The 21,147-nt window shown below is 42.9% G+C and overlaps 1 protein-coding gene across 2 annotated transcripts in view; it reads right to left on the reverse strand.

Annotated features, from left to right (window-relative positions):
* Positions 1-963: 963 nt before the first annotated feature.
* SLC19A2 (solute carrier family 19 member 2) overlaps positions 964-21,147 on the reverse strand; it is a 29,849-nt gene continuing 9,665 nt past the window's right edge. For both annotated transcript variants that reach the window (XM_044672097.1, XM_044672096.1), the window contains 4 exons: positions 7,387-7,609; positions 5,238-5,430; positions 4,201-4,342; positions 964-2,726 (listed from right to left, as the gene is read on the reverse strand). In XM_044672097.1, the coding sequence (XP_044528032.1) occupies positions 2,598-2,726; positions 4,201-4,342; positions 5,238-5,430; positions 7,387-7,609 (687 nt within the window). In that variant the 3' untranslated portion in view covers positions 964-2,597. The remainder of the gene's footprint in view (positions 2,727-4,200; positions 4,343-5,237; positions 5,431-7,386; positions 7,610-21,147) is intronic.

Consider the following 21,147-nt stretch of genomic DNA (forward strand, 5'->3'; position numbering starts at 1 on the left):
GGAGGCCATTTGGAATAAAGCATCCAATGGACTAGAGTTCTTTGGCACATTATTTTAATTTATGTCTTATGTTAAAGAATCTTCCTAAAAATGATGGGTATTTTTGCTATAGTCCTGGCGGGTGAATAAATGGAGACCATTCCACACACAAACCATTTATCTTTCAGCACTCATAGTGGCACCAGATAGGTTATGTAATTAAAGACAAAGGAATAAATGGTCTGGTTTGGAGAGCTTACAATCTAAACAAGGAGAATGGGAGTTGTGGGGGAAGAGGAACAAGGATAAAAAAAAACAAAAAACCACAGGACTAGTAGACAAAAGAATAATTGTTCAGGTCAGATTTTAAATGAATTTTTGGTGATGGTAAATCATTGAAAGTACTTAATGAATTAGGTTTTAGAAGAGAAAAAGTATGAACTTGAGAGCTTGGGTTGGCTTCAAGAATACTTACAAGGGCAGCTGGGTAGCTCAGTGGAGTGAGAGTCAGGCCTAGAGACAGGAGGTCCTAGGTTCAAACCGGCCTCAGCCACTTCCCAGCTGTGTGACCCTGGGCAAGTCACTTGACCCCCATTGCCCACCCTTACCACTCTTCCACCTATGAGACAATGCACCGAAATTAAGGGTTTAAAAAAAAAAAAGAATACTTACAAAAAAGATGAATAATAGTGGTTATTTTTTAAAATGAATGGGAAGAAGCAATAATAGTAGTAAACCCAAAACACATTTGGAAAAGACTAAATGGTGCAATGGAAAGCTAGATCAAATTAGAAAAAAAGTGTGACACAGTGGAAGGTGTAGAAATTGGTAGAAAAATTAAGTTAGTAAAGTTGGGAAAGAATAAGAACAGTTTTGAATCTGAAACTGGAGACAACAGAGTGAAAGAAGTGATTACAAAGAGATTTTCTATATTAGATTTTAAAACATTTTTAAATCAAAAAAAGGAAAAGATACTATAAAATATTTATTTGATAAAAATAATTTTATAATCTATACAGAATTGAATAAAATATACAACCAATAATATTCACTTGTTTGCAAAACTGTATACAGTAAGGACATCTGTGCAAATTGGATTCTTCTAAAAACTCACTGCACAACGAAAAGTTTGTTTTCTACTTGACATTCGGAGAACAGGGAAATAATGCTTTGGTAGCCAGATACTTTGATTATGTTATCATCCAGTTCATCATTTAAAAAATAACCTAAAACACCTTGTGACAACTGTGACTTGTTTTAGAATGAACAATCCTCATGAGAAAGCAATGCAAGAAATCCCTAAATCCAGTAGTCAGAAGTTGTAACTTCCAAGAAATAATTAATTTCCTGCTTTCTCCTTTTGCTTGTTCCTGCCCATCCTCTTCATCTTCAAGGAAATGTGTAAGGAATAACCCACCATCCCCATCAAATAGCTTATGTCCCAACCAAGTAGGTGGACAGCTGCCACTTATCATCCCCTTCCTCTCCACATCATTAACATGGTTTAGTTATAACCTTCTAAATTAAAAAAAAAATGCTCAGCTAAGAGCAGCTACCTAAAAGTAGCCACATAAGGCAACACCATTTCGGCTTGATTGGCTTCTCAGTGACATAAATACAGGTAAGTTTCACACACACTGGCAGCCACATAGGAGACATTTCAGGATCAAATGGAAAGATTTCTTTCCTTCATGTAACTTGGAAATAGAAACACTATCAAATTCTAATCTCGATCCAATCTTTAAGACAATCCACTTCTGAACAGAAAGGCATTTTTCAGGTAAGGAACCCAACAGTCAACTCCATCTCAGTCCTGCCTTACACATTACACGGTTCCTTTTGTGCAAAATACAACAAAACCCAACCACCGCCTGGGAACGGTTCTGTGTGCCCGCCTCACCTCGGATGAGAGGGAGACAGTGAGCTAGTGTACTGTAGTGAGGGGCCGCAGCCCACCCCACGATTCTAAGTTCCATTATAAAATCAGAGTCCTTCATCTGGAAGAATTCTGTGTCAGGAAGGTTCTTGACAAAGTCTAGTTCATGTGGCAACAGGCCTCACGCTAGCTCCCACTCCTGTGGCTAGGCGAGCTTCTGTGGGAAGCAGAGTAATGCGGCATGTACTGATGCGAGGATACACACATAGGAGAGAACACTTACTCGGGCTGAAAACAATAACTTAAAATAAATACCCCACGTGGATTCATTGGGGAACAGAACCTCAGCAAACAGTTTTTACAAACAAAGATGGGATGACAGCAGACAAAAATGAAGCCGTGGTCCCGTGGTCCCGGGCGGAACAGAGAGAGAAGCACTGCAGGCACCCCCAGTCTGTCCAAAGAACTTGACCCCCTGGTGCCGCGGCCCATCACAGGCCCTTTGAACTCTGTGCTTTGCCTTCTGATCCCGTGCAGAAGGCCCTCCCTTGGCCCACCTTTCCCTTGATCCGGAGCTGCTTTCACATCAGCAAGTAGACGTTTAAAGAGGGCGAGAAAGTCGCCCTTAAATTCTCTCACATAAATAATGTAGTAAGAAGGCCAGCTTCTAGGATCCGGCTGCTCCCGCCCTGCCTCCTAGGGAAAGCGGCGCTCCGGCTCTCGTGGGTCCGGCTCTCGCGGGTCACGCGCTGGTCCCCGGGGAGCTGGATTCTGGCTCCTGCCGCCTTCTGTACTTCTTCATAACACTGACTGCGCCATTAATGAGGAAAATTATGGCTATGAGTGCAAAGTAGCCAGAGTAGATCAGGAACTAGAGGAAAGAAAAGAACCCGGTGAGAACCGAAAACCCCGGCGTGGCCAGCCTTCCGCTCAGCGCCAACAGGAGCTTCACCCTCGGAACAAGAGCCCAGGCGGGTGAGGCCTGTCCAGCAGGGGGCAGCAGAGTGTAAGGCACGATCCAGGCTTCCCTGCTCACACCCAAAGGGAATCTGGGGCAGAGCGGGAGGGCTCCCGGGGGTGCAGCCACACCCCGGAGGATAGGTCTGCGGTTTCCCAGCTTCCTTGGCCATACAGGAGGAGCCTGAGCCAGCCCTTCGGGCCTTTTATCTCCGATCCTCTAGTGTAACACTAGACTCTGGGGGGCACAACTTGAGGGGTTGGGGGTTGGGGGGAGGGGCACCAGGGGGGTGGGCTGGGGCGGTGGGCCCGGAGGCGGGGCACAGGGCTCAAGCAAGAGAACCTTGCAGGCACACGAGATCTTTCTTTGTACCTTCGTACTCTCTATATAGTGGGGAAGTTGGGCTAGATGGTCTCCACATAAATGGAGAAGGGGGGGGCAGTAGCCACTGGCTCAAGAGTGGGCGTTTGAGGGCCTGCTCAAGGGCACCGGCCCTACCTCATAGGCTGGGCCCTGGCTGCTGTGTGCTGCCCACATTTGTTCCCTCTCCGTCCCCCAAAACCTGCCCTTCCTGGAGGGGCCCAAGTTTGAAAATTCCCATTTTCCATGACCGTAGCTTGGAAACGGGTCCATCCCAAGGCAGGAAGTACTCGTCAGGAGGTTCTCCTTTCTGGTAGGCCGTTTTGATTTGAAATGTGATATAATATTTAAGATGCGCTTGTCCTTCCAAAGAAATGCATATGAGGGCACACTTTCAGGCAGTACAGCAGATGGGTAAGAAAAGATTTGGGGGTGGGGGTTGAAGAAGCTAAGAAGTACAGTGGATGGAGCTCCAGGCCCGGAGGAGGTTTGGGGTTCAAATCTAGCCTCAGACACTTCCCAACTGTGAGACCATGGACAAGTCACTTAATCCCCATTGCCTAGTCCTTGCCCTTCTGGCTTAAGAGTTTTTACTAAGAAAGTAAAGGTTAAAAAAAAAGGAAACTATTTGGGGAAGAAATGAGATTGTTTTTTCTTCTTCTATGTCTATGTGCATGTGGCTACATACAAACAAATGATGTACCCCATATAATTAAAGTATATTACCTATAGGCATTGCACGCATCTTTTATCCTCCTTTCAAGAAACACTTATGGTCAAAATGGAGGCATGAGGAATCCCCACATTTGTTTTCCACAAGTCAGAAGGCGCTTCCTGAAGAAGATTCCAGCCGCCTTTAAAGGGAGGAGCCTGGGCATGGCAGAGCCAGTGGGGACAGAGGATGTGCTGGGGGGGGGACGACGAGGCAGCCTCTTCACTAACAGCCACCAACTCCTGGGCCCAGGGCGGCCTTGACAGAGCCGGCATGGGCTATTCTGTATCGCTGGGAAGGGATGGCCCAGCTTACCTGAGTGGTGATGTCTAAACCCAGGCCGTTGGCATCCACCACGATCAGCGTGAGCAGCGTCTGCAGGGCCAAGGCAATGAAAGTGTTCACACCGAACACAAGTGCGTAGCGCTCCATGCTGAGGTTGGTGGCAATCTGGAACCTTGGGAAAAGGACACAAAAACTTTGAATTACAAAGCCTGTTCCTTGGCTGCTTCTGGAAGTTCAAAACATTTTGTGGCTGTATAGGAACAGGCCTAAAAGCAAAAGTGAGCTAACATACAAAGGTGGAAGCTTCCTCCAGGATTCTTCAGAGGAGCAGAGTAAATGCTTTTCCATTCCCATCATTCTGCCTCCCCATACTAGTCCTTGTGGGCACAGTGACTAAAGGCCGACCAGGGCAGGCCTCAGGAACTCGGGGCTTCCATCCTACCTTTGACCCATGACAGCTCTGGGGGAAGCCACAAGACATCATCTCTAGGTGCCTTCCTCCAGTGTCAAGACTCTTAACTTAGGAAAGAGCTGAATTCACATGGGTAAAGGGGGTTTCCCAGGCAGATGGAATCGTCAGGGGAGTGTGCGAGGGTGGGGGAAGCCTTATGTTTGTCTATCTCTTTATACCTTTCGAAGTTATTTTAAAATGTTATCTTTTTATTCACAATAACACCTGATAGGGAGAAAATTTTATAGACAAGTAAATAGGCTCAAGAGATATTAAATTATTTGCCCAAGGTCAAACACCACTAGAAAATGGAAGAATGAGGACTCAGTCAGATCTTTGGGCTTGGGTCCAGACTCCTTCTTCTAGGAGGGTATGTCCTATCTAGATCCAATATATGGAGGAACATATATTTTTGTGTATATTTACAGGAAGAAAAATATTTAGTATATAATGTATGCATTAACATTCTTTTATTTTGAAAATAGAACACTTAAATTGTCCCCTCAAGTTTTTAAAGAAACAGGTTGCTATCTGAAAAAAAACAAAACAAACTGTATTTATCCACAATGTGAATTCACTGAAATTTTTGAAGGTTTCTTGGACCCTGAATACATACGTTGCTATAGTGATGAGCAGCATGTAAATAATTCTGAAGACCACGTAGGATGAATAGCACACCCAGATGTTATTCACTTTGTCCATGACATACACTGCAGCAGCAATCAGGAGGGAGAAGAGGGACAATGTCATCTCACCCCAGGTTGACCAGGATATTTTTATATAGCCAACTGCAAACACTGCAACAGCCCCTAAGGAACAAAGTCAGAAAAGCAATTTGATCACCTTCCCAAACAAATCACAATTCTTAGAAATTCAACTCAAAATGCAAATGTATAAAATCAATAAAGTAGGCACATAATAGGTTTTAATGAATTGGGACAATTTGGGGGTTCATTGATTAAATGAGGAAAAAAAACATTACCTACATCCATGGGAATACCTAAAAAGAAGGGTTGGTACACTTTGTGGTACTAGCTATGGGCTTATTGCCCCAGAGAAGAAAGTGAAGACTATGCCAGTACCCTTTTCTAGGCAAATGTCCATATCTGCAGACCAACAAACTACATTTTGATAAACACAAAACAAAACAAAAAACTACACTTTCAACTCCTTCCACCCTCCTACTAAATATATCTACATATAATAAACTTCCATTCACACTTAACCAGATGAAATAATTTTTAAAATAAGTTTATGTTTGAAAAATAGTTAACCAAAGGAAATGGGTTCCAGTAGAAGGCACATTAGGCTGGCAGTTCAGAGAGGAATTGCATACATGGTTTTGGTCAAAAAAGCAGTTTTTTGAACTACAGCAAATCACTTAATGTCTCAGTGCATCAAAGTCATCAATGGAATGGTCCTATCTGTCTCCTGTCAAAGTACTATTCTCCAACTAAGAGGATCAAAAACAGATAAAAATCTTTGTAAAGGATCTTGAGCTGGTCAAAGGTATTTATATACTTCTATGCCTATCTAAATACAGGGTATTTACTTTTTAAAAAATATTTGGCATATCTGCTAGGGAGATGAATGTTCCTTAATTCCATCTGTAATGTTTTAAAAAAGCCCAAAACCATTCTCTGGCTGTGCAGCATTAGGTAGGGGGAAACAGGGCTGGATTAGAGTCAGGAGGAACATGGGTTCTAATCCTATCTAGCTGTGTAAGCAGAGGCAAGGAACATCCTCAATTGAGCCCCTTTGCTCATCTACATAGATGGGACAATGACTCTGGTGGTAATTCTCTCACTGGATCCTCTGGGGATTAAAAGAGATCATGCTAGTAAAGCATTTGTAAATCTGAAAGTGCCCTGTAAATACAAGTTGTGATCCTAATCCTGATCCTCATAGCTGTGACATTTTAGAGCTAGAAGAAGCTGTAGGAGCTGCTCCGTGGCACAGTGCATAGAGTGCCAGGTCTGGATATGGGAAGATCTGAATTCAAATCCAGCCTCAGACATTAGCTGGGAGACCTTTTGGCTTCAGTTTACTCAACTGTAAAATGAGCTGGAGAAGGAAGTGACAATCCACTCCAGCATCTTTGCCAAGAAAATCTCAACTAGGGGTCACAAAGAGTTGGACAACAAAGAGACTATAGAGAGATGGATCAATGAAGTACTTACTGAGTACCAACAATATGTTGATTATGGTGTGGGCAACACAAATGAAGTATAATAACAGCTAGGATTTATGCAGTGCCTTAAGATTTGCAAAGTGCTTTATAAATATTATCTCAGTTGATCTTTGTAACAACCCTGGGAGACATATTATTTCCATTTTACAGATGAATAGAATGAGACAGAGAGGAATTGAGTGGCTTGCCCATGGACACATAGCTTATAAGTATCTAAGGTAGTCTTCCTGACTCCAGGTCTAGCCTTTGATCCACTATACCATCCTGATGCCTTGACAACATAGCTGTCAAAATGTTTCCAACTGAAAAGACAAGGTACTCATACATGAACTGTGAGTGAATACAAGAGTATTGGCAGCTCCATGTGGTGTGGTCTCGGAATAACAGGAATACAGAGACTGGCTTTCTTTGGGGGTAAAGCAGCAGGAAAGGCTTTGAAGAGGAAGACTTGAAGGACAGGCAAGGCTTGGTTTGGAAGGAGGAGGCACAAGAACAAAGCACTGACACTATGACTGCATATGTAGAGAATGAGGAGGACAGTCCAGCAGCCAGGAAGGAATTTGGATGGACTCACCCAGCATTGTTGAAACAGCCTCGACGCCCCCGTTGTAGATGGTGGCATTGTGAGAGGGCATCACTTTCTCCCACAGGCCCTGGGTGTAGTTCACCACCTGGAAGTAGCCACAGGTAGAGAGGGCCCACCACACGGACCAGCAGAGCAGTGGGCGTGAGGAGTAGCACATCAGGAAGTCTTTCCACAGGACTTTCAGCACGAGCAGGTGATCTGGCTTGGGTTCCTACGAGGGAAAACAAGACCCAAACACTTGAGTCCTGCACAGCCCCGGCCGTGGAGGGCAGCTCCCCGTTTTCTCATTTCCTTCAACTTTTTTTTGGCTTACAAATTTTAAATCTCTCTACCTTTGAAACAAACACTTGTCCCCATGTACAATCTCCTGCCCTGCCCACGGTCTGTGCTCTGAAGCACTTCACAGGCTTCATTCACTCATTCAAGAATCCACGACCTTCTCAGGAGGGGTGGGCACCCCACTCTCAGGCCAATGACAGATCCTCCTGGTCTCCAGACAATGTCAAGTTGCCCTGGCCAGAACATTCCTCACTTGGTGGCTGACGTTTCAGTAAATCAGTGTCATCCAATTGAACTAAGCTGGTTGTTGGGTGACAGACATGGACTGGCTGTTGCTGGGCTATCCCAGCGATCCATGGAAAACCTGGCAGGACGAGCGCTCTATGCCAAAAGAAGAGGGCAGGAAATCCCCGAATTGTGTCTTGTTCAGCCCCCACTCAAACCAGAACCCCCACTAGGGCATCCTAGACAAGACATGTATGCGTGTGCCTATGTCTGCTGAGCAGGAAAGTAGAGGAGGCTTCAGTATTCAAAGGCTTTCTGAGAAATGGCTTTTCCTATTACACACTCTGCTGAAGGAGGGGGAAACAAGTGTCAGTCTGCAAATGAGAGAACAACAGTACAGGAGAAGCAGGGACATGGGCCAATAGAGGGAGAAAAGCTCGGCCCTGGGTGTCAGGAGATCAAGGTCTTCCTATCAGGTCTACGGCTGTCCAGCAGCTGTCATCCAGTTGCTCACTTGGTCTGGGTCTGTTCCTCACCTGTGAATCAGGCATTCTTCACCTGAGGTCCCTAGACCTCTAGGGTAGAAAATTTGGGGGAATTGTGAATTTGAGTGAGAAAAAAAATCACATCATTATTTTTGCCAGCCTTTAGCAAAAATGTAATATTTTCTTCCATCATAAATGTTGACCACAAACCATTGAAGTGTTATTTTTCACTAGACTGTGACTTAGATAAAACAGTAAAAAAACCTCGATGTGATTTTATATAATGGAATGGACTGACCCAAGTTCCAGGCAGTGAAGCAGAGGCAACATTCTCCTCTGAGCAGGCTGTGAACCCCAGGAACGACTGGCTTTGAAAGAACCCCAGAAGGCCTTTGGCCTGCCTCCTGATTGGAACAGGACAGAGGGAAGTGCTGGTTTGTGGCTAAGTAGAATAGCCAGATGAGCAGATCCCAGGAGCTCAGAGTGTGGGCAAGAGGAGGATGGGTATGGCATGTTCTTTGAAGGGCTGCTATCAGAAATATTGCTTTTGGAGTCAGAGAATCCAAGTCTGAAACTTAGTTCTTCTTTATACCTGTGTGACCCCAGACAAAAGACTTCACTTTCCTAAGCCTATTTCTTGATCTGTAAGACGAGGGGGACTGGACTTCAATTAATGCTAAAGGTTCCTGTCAATTCTAAACTTCTTGATCATAGAATCTACATGGGGAAATGGGCCTAGCCAGTAACAGAGAGTCTGGGGCTAACCATCAAAGATGTAGGAGTGGGTGAGAGTGACTGTGCCAAGAGAAAAGAAGAGGGCTAAAGACAGTGCCTTGGGGGTAACCCATATTTAGGAAAACAGGAGATTCAATATTTTCAAACTCATTTCGTTCTATTCCCAATTCACACACTGCATTTAGGCCAAGCTTGCCTCCAGATGTTCCCTCATCTGATCTTGGAGTACTTCATCTCTGTGTATTTGTGCAGGCTGCCCTACATTCTTGGAATGAACTTCCTCCTGATGCAATTTTCCTCATTCTTAAAGGGCCAGCCTCGGTGCCACCTTCTTCTTGAAACCTTTTTATATTTCCTCCTCCGTTCTGAAAGTGATATCTTCCAAGTCCTTACCACATCCTAGCCTCTACTATACTTATTTTAAAACATAGTGGAAATAAAAGAAAATGTATCTTATATATAACTATGGCATGGAGGAAATTCTTAATCAAGGAACAGAAATTATAAAAAAATAAAATAAACAATTTTGTTATATAAATGTTTTAAAGAATTTGCACAAAAATCAACATAACTAGTATAAGAATGGGAACTATTGTTTGAAATTATTCTGTTGCCAGTTTATCTAATAAATGTCTGCTACCTAAGACATATAGGAAATCAATACAAATATATACAAACAATGCCAGCTACTTATTCATCTTGTTTGTTCTACTTATCCACAAATCAAAACTTTGCTACATCCTGTTTGAAGATCAGGAACCAAACAGACCAGGCAAAAAGATCCAGCTTTTGTTGAATTAGAAAGCAAAATGATGCTTGGATTGGAAGATATCCAAACCTTCGTTTGTATGTGTACACACACACACACACACACACACACACACACACACACACACACACACATAAAAAGACCTTTACCTTCTGTCTTAGAATTATTTATTATTGGTCCTAAGGTAGAAGAGTGGTAAGGGCTAGATAACTGAGGTCACACAGCTAGCAAGAATCTGAGGCCACATTTGAACCTGGGACTTCCCTTCTCTAGGTCTGGCTCTCTATCCACTGGGCCACCCAGCTGTCCCTTTATCCTGCATCTATTTCACTGTCTTAGCTTGGGTCAGTCAATTTCAATGTCCCATTGTGTGCTGTATTATAGTACAATCCCCTAAAATCCGAGGCCATTTTTTTTAATAAACTGCTTTCTGAATATATCTCCTCCATAGTTCTTTGTAACTGACTTTTTGAACCCAAGTATAGGATTTGTATCCATTACTAAGATTACAGAATGTTAAAGCTAGATTTTATTAAAAGTTATGAAAAGATAAGTTTTCAAAGAATAAATGCAAATCATTGCCAACCACCAACCGTGTGAAAGAATTAATGCAATGTTGGTGGAACTATTAATTTGGCCACAATTCTGGAAAATAATTTGGAATTAAACTAAGAAAGTCTCAACACTGTATGTATCCCCTTAATCCATGATGCTACTACTTAGCACAAACCAAAAGGAGGACAAATCAAAGGAAAGGCCCCCAGTATGTAAAAATCCATATAGTAGCATTTTGTGTGTGTATGGTAGCAAAGAATTAGAAACAATTTAGAAGGCCATCAAATAATGAACTAACTGATGTTATTGTTATTATGTACCATAACATACAATTATATGTTATTATGTACCATATTATTGTACCATAAGAAATAACAGACATGAAGAATTCAATGGAATTTGGAAAATCTTATATGAGATGATGCAAAACAACTAGAATAATTTATGTAATGAGCACAATAACATAATGGAAATACTGAAAGATACCAGAGCGCTGATCCATGTAGTGACTAGTTATGACTTTTAGGACAGACAATGAAGCCAAACTTCTTCTTTACAAGCAAAGGGATAGAGACCATCAACCTGGAAGGAGCTATAGAATGCCAAAGTCATGTGGATTTGTTTTAGTTAATTGCATTTTGTTACAAAGGAGGGATCTGTGGCAAGGGAGAATCACTGGGAAGTGATGGTAATGTTATAAAAAGTATCAATAAAATAATTCTGTTAAGATCAATATGCAAACTAGCCACATGTGGTCATAGCTTCTAATTTAACTAATGTGAGAATTTCTATATAAAAATAAACAGATCGTCATTAAAAGTATACTTCTTAATTTGTTAAGGTTTCATTGTCATTCTTGGGGATTGCAAAACTGGCTTGATTAATTTTTTAAGTTATTACTCCAGGCCTGCTGGCCATCAGGGAAGCAGATAACAAACATAAATGGTTCCTGAAGGCACTGGACTTAAGGGAAATTTTAAGAAAAATCTAGGAAGCTTATACTAAGAGGTCACTTGAGCAAAAACAATCTAGGGAAGGAAGAAGCAAAACGGTCAGAAAAATAGTAGAGATTTCCTGATGGTAAGTGAGAACATTAATTGATCCAAAATGACAGCTGACCCACCACATTCATCTTCCATCCCCTTTCTAGGAAACAAGCTCAGACAAGCACAAAGAATTTGTTTAAATTACTCGAGGAGGATAAACCACTTGGCCCTCCTTAACAGTTTTCACTTAGTTAGATCTTGAAAATATCTCTACTTCATTCAGGCTAAACCAGTTCCAAGTTAGACAAACCTGTTCTGGTCCTAAGGCACATTCATTCTGAGGACTGTCTCCTACAAAAGGGAGAGGCAGACATAAAGGCTTCTAAAATGTTATAAGAGATTACTTTTTTAAATGGTTAGGAAAATAGTATTTAAAGGAGCCCTATAGTGAATCCTTTTGTAATGTAAATACCACTTCCATCATAAATTACCTATTTTGTATATTCAGATATTTATGCATGTAGGTTCCAATGAATGGAAAGGAACCTCCTAAAATGAGTACATTAATTGAATTCACACTGCACAGGTCCATTGCGTTGGAGAAATGATGTCTTTAAATCGTGCAAATTCAAATACATCTGGTGAATTTATTATTCTTATTCACTGGGTTGTGGCTGTGTATCAGGGCAGGTATGAAGGTAAAAGCAGTAGAAAAAAAAGGTCACAACTGGTTAGCAAGCTCAGACCAGCCAGTAACTTTTAAGAGCATCTTCCCCTTAACTCCCAGAATGCTAGAAGTGAAAGGAACCTCACAGGTCACTCACACTGAGGTTTCTTCACCTTTTTTGAGTTATGGCCCTCTCTGACACGCTAGTGAAGATTAATACTACTGTGGCTTGTTGTACCCAAAATGGAAAGAAATGCTAAATTTTAGTAGAGGTTTAGAAAAAAAGAATGTATTTTTTGCCCCATCCAAGTCCACAGGTCCTGGGGGTCCATGATTTAGGCCTGACCTAAGGAGAACTTTCTAACAATTACAGCTGTACAAAAGTGGCATGGGCTACCTTGGGAGAGAGGAGTTTCCTCTTCCTAGGAGGTCTTCAAACAAAGGCTTAATGGCAACTAGCTGAGTGTGTTGTGATGAGGATTCTTTTTCATGTCTGGGGTGGACTAGGAAGCCCTGAACTTCATAAATCAATCAATAGTTCATCTCCAATGAATTCCTTCAAACATTCCAAGACTCAGCCCCATTCTGTAAATTATTTTTAAAAAGAGTGAGGGATTATATTCTACCTCATTCTTTCTAGAAGCCAAACATGGTTGTGTCCCAAAACCTGGCAAGAATAGAGAAGAGAAAGAGAAATATAGGCAAGTAGTTATCAGTGAACAATAGTATGAGTATTTTTAAATATAAGTTAATTTGTGAGAAACCAATAGGTGTTTTGGGCAACTGCCACTCACAGATTAAACTCACAAAGAAGGATAGGGTATCAGAGCCTGAGTAAATCTGATAACCCTTTTACTAAAGGAATGGCAGTTGGGATTACTGGTCTCTGTCACAAACCAAGGAATAACACAAAGATTAACTACTCACATACACTATGGGTTCTTTGAGGTGAGAGGAAACAAACAGGAAGGAAAACAAAATAGTTTAATGTATAAAAAGGTTAAGGAGAGTTGGAGAGGTATTTCTATAACTAGGATTAGCTAACTGACAAGAAATGGAGTCCTAAGAGAAGTTTCTCTGTCAACCCAACTTCAGTCAGGCTGACAGCCTTGCCTGGAGACTAGAGGGAGAGAGCTGGGTGTTGGGATTCTCACAATTGGTCTAGGTTGCTGCTTCTTTGATGGCTTCAGGATAATGAGAACTGACTCCTTGGACAGCCAATAATCCAAGAGATACCAGGGAGGAAAAAATGCCTGCAAACTGACCACCAGAAAACAGACACTATCCACTACCACGAGTTGTTTTGAGAGATGTTGTCTTCAAGCTTCTCCAGTCCCAAAGATCCCAAGCTCATCTCATGGAGTCACTGCTGGCTGGACTTCTCCTCCAAACCCCTCTCACACCAGCATGACAGTTTCACTCCTCCCCCAGTTGCATTCCAATACAGAATGCTCAAAGCTGACAGCCAAGTCCTATAAATTTCTATTCTATTCCCTAAATTACTTCATTACAGTATAAAGTAAAATGCCGGCAAAACGGATAGAGTGCCAAAGCAAATGCTTCAGAACACATCTGCCAAATTGAATTTAATTTGTTAAATCATGAAATGGAGAGCCTCTTAAGCTAAACAATAGAAAATGGAGAACCTTTAAGATGGGCCGCACTGATACTTCTAAAGTGCAGGCCTAGCAATGTCATTCTCCTCCACAGAAAGTTTTGGTGCCTCCCAAGTACCACAAAGATAAACTAGAAACTCTTGTTCAATACATCAAGTCCTTCAGAATCAGGCTCCTATCTTTCAGAGATGATTTTCCATTACTCCTTCTGATGTAGTCTTTGTTACGGTCTCACTGACCTTCTTGAGATCACTGTACACAAAATTCTATCTCCCACCTAAGAGCTTTGGCCTGGGTTGCAAATCATGTCTGGCATGCCTTCCCCTCCCCAGCTCTGCCTCTCTGGGGGTCCTAATCACCCCAGTAATTAGTGTGCCACTCACAAATTACTTGCCATTTATTTTATATTTATCTCTGTAGATGGCTTGTTTTCATCTTTGTATTCCTAGTGCACATCCCGGTATATCTGGTGCATTGCAAGTTCTTAATAAATGCTTGTTGAATCCATTCTTATTGAACTGAATTAAAAATTATTCAATATGGCCAACTAATATTTATATTGCAAATAAAAATTTGGCTCAATATTATTAAAACAATCAGTATAACAAATCATATCGTAGGATAGTATAAAATGGAGACATAAGAGAACATGGATAAAAAATAGAGTAGTCATTTATGTTAAAACCATATACTTAATGGGGCAGCTGGGTAGCTCAGTGGAGTGAGAGTCAGGCCTAGAGACAGGAGGTCCTAGGTTCAAACCCGGCCTCAGCCACTTCCCAGCTGTGTAATCCTGGGCAAGTCACTTGACCCCCATTGCCCACCCTTACCACTCTTCCACCTATGAGACAATACACCGAAGTACAAGGGTTTAAAAAAAAACAACATATACTTAAAAGACAGAAACAGAAGGATTTTCCAAGTTCATCCCAGACTAATACTGTGTCCCTGATGAAACATGATCTGCTGTTTGACTGTACACAAAGCACTAATATCTACCCACAGCCAGGGTTAATTAGTCAACATCACTGGTCAAGTGCTAGCCATCCATCCAGGGGACTTAAGATGAGGTTTGCATGCATGGCCTCTCCATACTTCAAAAGAAAATCCAGAAGGTGTTTGCTGCATATTTATCTGAAGTTCATTCCTTTGTATCAGAACTTGAAGGTGCTTCCATTTTCTCAGCATTCAGGGCTGTGTACAGAAAACTTTTAAATGGAACAAAGAACACTGAAGGAACTCAACAAGAACTGGAACAGAAGGAAAAGGAAAACAGTAAGGAGATCCTATAGGAAGGTGGATGAGAAATGAAAGCTTTTACCAGGATAATAGGTAATTTTATTTTTAAATGACAAGGGTGGGCCTTTACCCAGCAATCAAAAGTCCATTGAATTTCAGAAGCACCTAAAGGAGGAATTCCTGGACAAAGGTCCCATAATAAAGCACTTTAATGACTGTAAGACTGGCCAGTGCTCAGATGGATCTGGTTCTCCTCTTTCTGAGCAGCTATTCTCATGTGCAAAGGTACACACTGCCATCTGGCCTCCTGACCTCTCTACAGACAGATCTCTGAGTTAGACCATCCAGGAATGCAGAGGCTCCATTCTAACCATCTTTTCCTCAGATGCCAGGGGAAGAAAGCAGGCCGGAGACTGTCCTGTGCCACCTTGAACATGGAGGTGCAGTGGAGTGGGGAGAAGAAAGCCAGGGGCTGCTGAGCTCCAAAGCCTTCCAGGACTGCTTGTGTGGGGTTTCATTTGTAAGGAGTAAACTCAGACCCAGAGGAGTGGCCAGTGTGGGTGCGAGGGGAAGTGGGAACAGCCTGACAAGGAAGGCGTGTGGCGGGGGATGATGAGAATTCAGTGAAAGCCAGGTAGGCCTGGGCAGCAGACCAGGGAACCAGCAGGGCATTGAAGTGGACAAGAGCTCTGCTTTCTACCCGGGATGGAAAGAGAATAGGCCTGGATAGACAGCACCGCCACAGAGCCCTGGAGAAGGACCCTAGCCCAGGAAAGACTGGTCATGCCGGGGCCCATCACAGACAGACCTGTGCTATGGCAGAGAGCTCTGGGCGAGAGGGAAATAATGGGGGCCCTGATCCTGGCTGTCCCTGGTTGTAAAGAGAAAACTTTTGGACAAATGGCTTGATTCATCTTCAGGGGCTGTTTCTTCACCTGTAAAGTGGGGTTTGGATTAGATGACCTCCAAGGCCTCTACTGCGGTTTTATTCTGTGACCAGATGCTGCTCTCCGGGCCTGAGCTTTGCCGTCTTCTAAACTGGACCTCCAAGGATGGAAAGACAGGATCAACACATCCACAAGTATTCCTGAGGTGCCAGGCACATACACTAAGACAGGAGGCTGGGCCCCTTTGGGGGAGCTCCACAGAGGAGGAAGATTCTCCTCCCATCAACAGGAAAACTGCCTCTGCTAACTTGCTGCTCCATTCTGTCCTCTGAGACGGAGCAGAGAGCAGGTTCCTTCTCCATGAAACAGTCCTTTGAGGCACTTGAGAGGGGCAGCTGTGCCCCCCTCTCTAGGCTCTCACTCCCCGATTCCCAACCCATTTCCATCCAAGGACAGCACAGTTGTCCATCCTCTCCTCGCCCTGCATGTCCTTCATTCTCCCTAGATCTACCTCCCCAAAGCACCTTTGCAAAAGAAGTCCAATACAGGATCATTCTAATGACTCTTGGTGGAAAATAAGACAGTGGGTGCCAAAATTATATCTATTTAAATGATGATCAAAACTGGATGCATTTAGAATATTGGCTATAACCAGCTCCCTGAAGTCTTATTTCATTTCCCAAATATGCCCTACTTAATTTAATTATTTGACTTTGGATTGTTCTAGTTTTTTAAAAAATATTTTAATTTCCTCTGTGGGATAGAGAAAGGCACATAAAAATTTGTTCTAAATCTGTTTTCAACATAACATGGTTGGTAACAGTATCACTGAAATAAGAACCAGAATGAGGAAAAGCTAACTCCCAGGAAAGAGAGTCCAAGAAGACAAGTGGAATGGCTCTTAGAGTCAGCTCTATGACCCTGGTTCTGACATTCTTAGCCATGGGAGAACCCTTCTAACCAAGATTCCCAAGGAAACTCTAAAGCTAGAGCTGAGCTGTTAAAGTGATATTAAAAAAAAATGTATTCTACTCAAATAGGTGATGCTGAAAGGAGGGAAAACCTATAGCTTTCAGATGGTGGATTCAGATTCTATCAATATTATGAGCTGATGGTGGGAAGGAAATGACTACTTGGCATCAATACCACATTTTAGACCCAGGAAAAGCAGTGGATAGGAGAGCTCATTGCTGAAAATGCTCAACAATGACTTGCATTTTTTCTTCTACCTGACCTGATTTTACATACACTGGAGAATTGTTTCAGTTCATTGCATTTTCAATTTTAAAATTTAAGACTTAACACAGACACTGGTTTGTAATGCCTTTGGGCCCATTAAATCATTTCTCAAATTTTGATAACCCAACACACTGCAGGACCCATCAAAGTAAACTCCAAGTGGAGAAATTATTGCCATTTCTGCCTTCTTCGATATTAGGGAGCTGATGCTCCAGCTAAATCAAGTGGGGCTGGCTTCACTGACTTTTGTTTATTAACACTTTTGTTTTCTTGCCCCTCCAAACTTTCTAATTTTATATATAAATGGGCATTGGTAGAGGGAGGACAGCACCTGTGATTTCATAGTACAGGGGACACTCCTGGGTGAGAAAACTCCTCTCCATAACTGGTAAGCTTCTTCTTTGCACCTTTGTCCTAAAAGCGGTGCCCAGTGCCCCGGGAGGTCAAGGGTCTTCCCCAGAGTCACACAACCCATCTCTCTCAGAGGAGGGCCTTGAATCCAGCTCTTCCTGGCTCTGAGGGCAGAGCTTCTGTCAGGATCTCACGTTGCCTCTCATGCTATAACACTGAGCAAGGGCTAATGTTCTGCTTCTTTACAAAGCATTCATTTATCATTTCCCCAGCACACCTAGATACCTAAGGGTACAATGCACCACAGGAGAACATGTAAAATATAGGATCTATGGTCTTTCCAACTCTCAGATCCTATTTATCAGGTGCCAATTTTTAAAAATTCTGATCCTCCAGTCACAGTGGATAGACCAGTAGGCCTGCACTCAGCAAGACCTGAATTGAAATCTGACCTCAGACACTTACTATAGGTGTGACCCTGGACAACTCACTTAACCTCTATTTCACTCAGTTTTCTCAACTGCAAAATGGGATAATAACAAAACCTATGCCCAGGAGTTGTCATGGAAAGCAAATGAGAATATTTGTAAAGTACTTTAAGCACAGCAAATGCTGAACAAATGCTTATTATTGCCTTCTTTCCTCTTCTCTTGAACTCTATCCTTGCCAAATGCTTTCTTAAGCCTTGGTATTACCTCAACTCCAGTTGCATGGCTCTGTAGCTAGCTAGCCAGAACTGATCTTTAGAGACTTCAGGCCTTACAAGGTACATTTCTTATTTGTGCACTAACTACTTCCATCCAGGAACCTGTACTCCCTGGTCACTCCTTCTGCCCATGGTGGGCAGAGATGAGGGTAGGGTGGTCCTGACCACTCAAATTCTGCCCCTCTATCATGCCCCCCACCCCACCCACGCCTCTTTCTTTCCTCTTCATTATTATGCAGCAAAGCCAAGTCTAGATCTTGAATTGTGAAAAGGAATCACATCAAATCCAAAGCTATCTTTCTTCTTAAAATCGTGCCACCCCCATTAGGCTGCTGGGGAGAAACCCAGTAACAGTCGAGGACGTGCTGTGCCCCTCACACCAACTGCAGGCCATGTCTAGAAGCTTGAGTGAACAGCAAACTGATGGACAGCACTGCATTCAGCAGAATCCTCAGGCCCAGAGAAGTAATGAGGCCAAGAGGCCGCCAGGGCCAGCTGTGAGCTTCTCCCTACAACTTAAGACCAACAAGCAGATCTGAGGAGGAAAGCTGAGCATCAGAATGTTGCTTCAAATGATGTTTTGGCCTTCAACTTTGGGGAAATAAGTAAAGGGTATTCTCAAAGCCATAGTACAGTTTTAAGCTATTAGATAGTAATATTTAAGTTATTGAGTGTGTCTATAAGTACACATACATATGCATGTATGTATATGTATGCTCATACTCATAGAGGTATGTGTATATGCATGTACCCATATATATGCACACATGCATGTGTGTACAGACACATATGTAGCCCAACCAACTCTACTTAGAAGGAAGAATCTCTTCGGAAGTGAAGTGGAAATAATGCTCCATTGGGGAGGTCAGAGGCCTTGGGTTCAAATCCTGTCTGCCACTGATTCCCTATATGACCTTGGGTATTTCTCTATAAAATGAGGGGATTGGTCTGGAAGAACTCTAAGGCCCCTTCCAATTCTGAATCAATGAACCATCAGATTTTGGGTAAGCCACTTCACCATGTCTGGATGCTGAAACATTTCTTATGCATAGAATCCCTAGGAGAATGAGAGCTCCTAGAGAGCAGAGACTGTCTTCTTTAGCTCTTTCTTACATGTCCAGGGCTTTGCACCCTGCAAATGCTTAACAAAAACTTCTTTCATTCATTCTCTGGGACGATTTCATCTCTAAAATTATCATTATTCAATCCAACCCCTTCCTCTAGCCCCTGATGTTTTACAGAAAAGGAAGCTAAAGTCTCCCAAGGCCATAACTGAATAGCATAGCCCAAATTAGGCTTCCGGGTTCTAGCTTCCAGCCCAAGAACATTTTCCCTTTCTGGGTCCTTCAAAGTCTTTCTTCCTCTGCCTCTGTAATTCTTCACCAAGCACAGTATTGTAATTTTGTGCCTTTATCACCACATATTCCAAATCCCTGGGACAGAGTTCAAAGGGCCATATTTAAAACTTAGCTTTTCTGTAAGACCCACATTCTGCTCAAGTCCTTGCACACACAATTATCATCCATATTCCAAACACACCTCAAACCTTCAGTTTTGTCCCCAGTACAGTGTATGATTTATCTCAAACCATTATCTCCCCCAGCTTCTTGTCTCAGCTTTTAATTCTACATCACCAAACAGGCTGGTCTCCATTTCACAGGTCATTCAAGTCTATATCAATTTGACTGCAGCTGCTCACAGCCCCGTCATCAGGATGAGTGGCACAAGGAGTATCAGGAGCTGATGACCTTGGGCAAATCACTTCACCAAGCCTAGTATCAGTTTCCTTATCTTCTAATTAAAGGGTTGGCCTAGCCCTAAGCTCCCTTCTAGTCCTAAGAGTCTCACAAGGTGGAGTCACTAAGAACTATCTATCTTACCTCTAGTCCAGCCTATTGGGCAGGCATCAGACCACTGTGCCAGCAACCAGCCAGGGAAAACAGGGGCATGTTCAAGGCAAGGGAAGGGTCTGGATGGACCAAAGGGTAAGGTTCCAGCTCTCAGCTCCAGGCTACCCTGTTTTGAGGAGTGCCCAGAACAGGACAGCCACCCTCCCACAGCCCAGAGAAACAACCCCTTCCTTTGTAGGGAATAAATACAGCCCAATTAAATAGGTGGCATGTAGACAGGCTTACTTCCCAACTCTGTACAAAGAAAGGCAGCACTGATCCAGTGAAGGCCAAGCTGAACCCTGAAAAGACAGAGCTTTGATACCAAGTGAAGAACCAGGAGATACCGGTACCTTTGGTCAACAGGAGAGGGGAAACGATTTCCTTTTTCCCCAGACCTCAAGCAGAAAACATGAAGCAGACAAGCCCAAGCTCCTTTCTTTGTTCACTCAGCCTGCCTCTTGTGATTACACTACTTCTATCAATTCTGACATGGATGACAAGCAGCGCTACAGCTCACAGGCCTTTTCCTTTTCTGGGAAGCAGACTTTTCTAGTAAGATGGATGATTGTTTGGGCTGCTACAAGGGAAGACTTAAATGAAGAATATGAGAGAGATTATGGAAGCAGATGAGAGCATCTGGCAAATGAATGGATGTGGAGGGTGAGAGGGAAGGAAGAAAAGAGGGACAGAGATGGAAAGGAGGGAAAGGGGGGGAAGCGTTTATTAAGTACCTACTTAAATGCCAGGCATAGACACTGGGCTAAACACCCAACACACATTATCTTATGTGACTCATTAAAGAGGACTGACATGGTTCAAGTCTGAGGAAACAAAGATGATGTCAACAGAAACTGGGACTTTGGAGAAGGCAGTTATTGGCGGACTGGTGTGGTTAGAAGCCAGGTGGCCAGAGATTAAGGAGTGAGGAGGTGAGGAACAAGTGGAGGCAGGAAGCACCCATTACTGCTCTTTCAGAAGTTTAGCAGTGAAGGGGGAAAGCTATTTAGAATATTTGGAGGAGCAAATTTAGGAAGGTTTAAGGACTATACTAGGAAAGAAATAATTAGGCCTGGCACTACAGGCTCTGAAGTGACTCCTTCCGCAACCCCACCCCCCCA

The sequence above is a fragment of the Gracilinanus agilis genome, chromosome 4, assembly GCF_016433145.1.
Source record: "Gracilinanus agilis isolate LMUSP501 chromosome 4, AgileGrace, whole genome shotgun sequence".
Taxonomy (NCBI): domain Eukaryota; kingdom Metazoa; phylum Chordata; class Mammalia; order Didelphimorphia; family Didelphidae; genus Gracilinanus; species Gracilinanus agilis.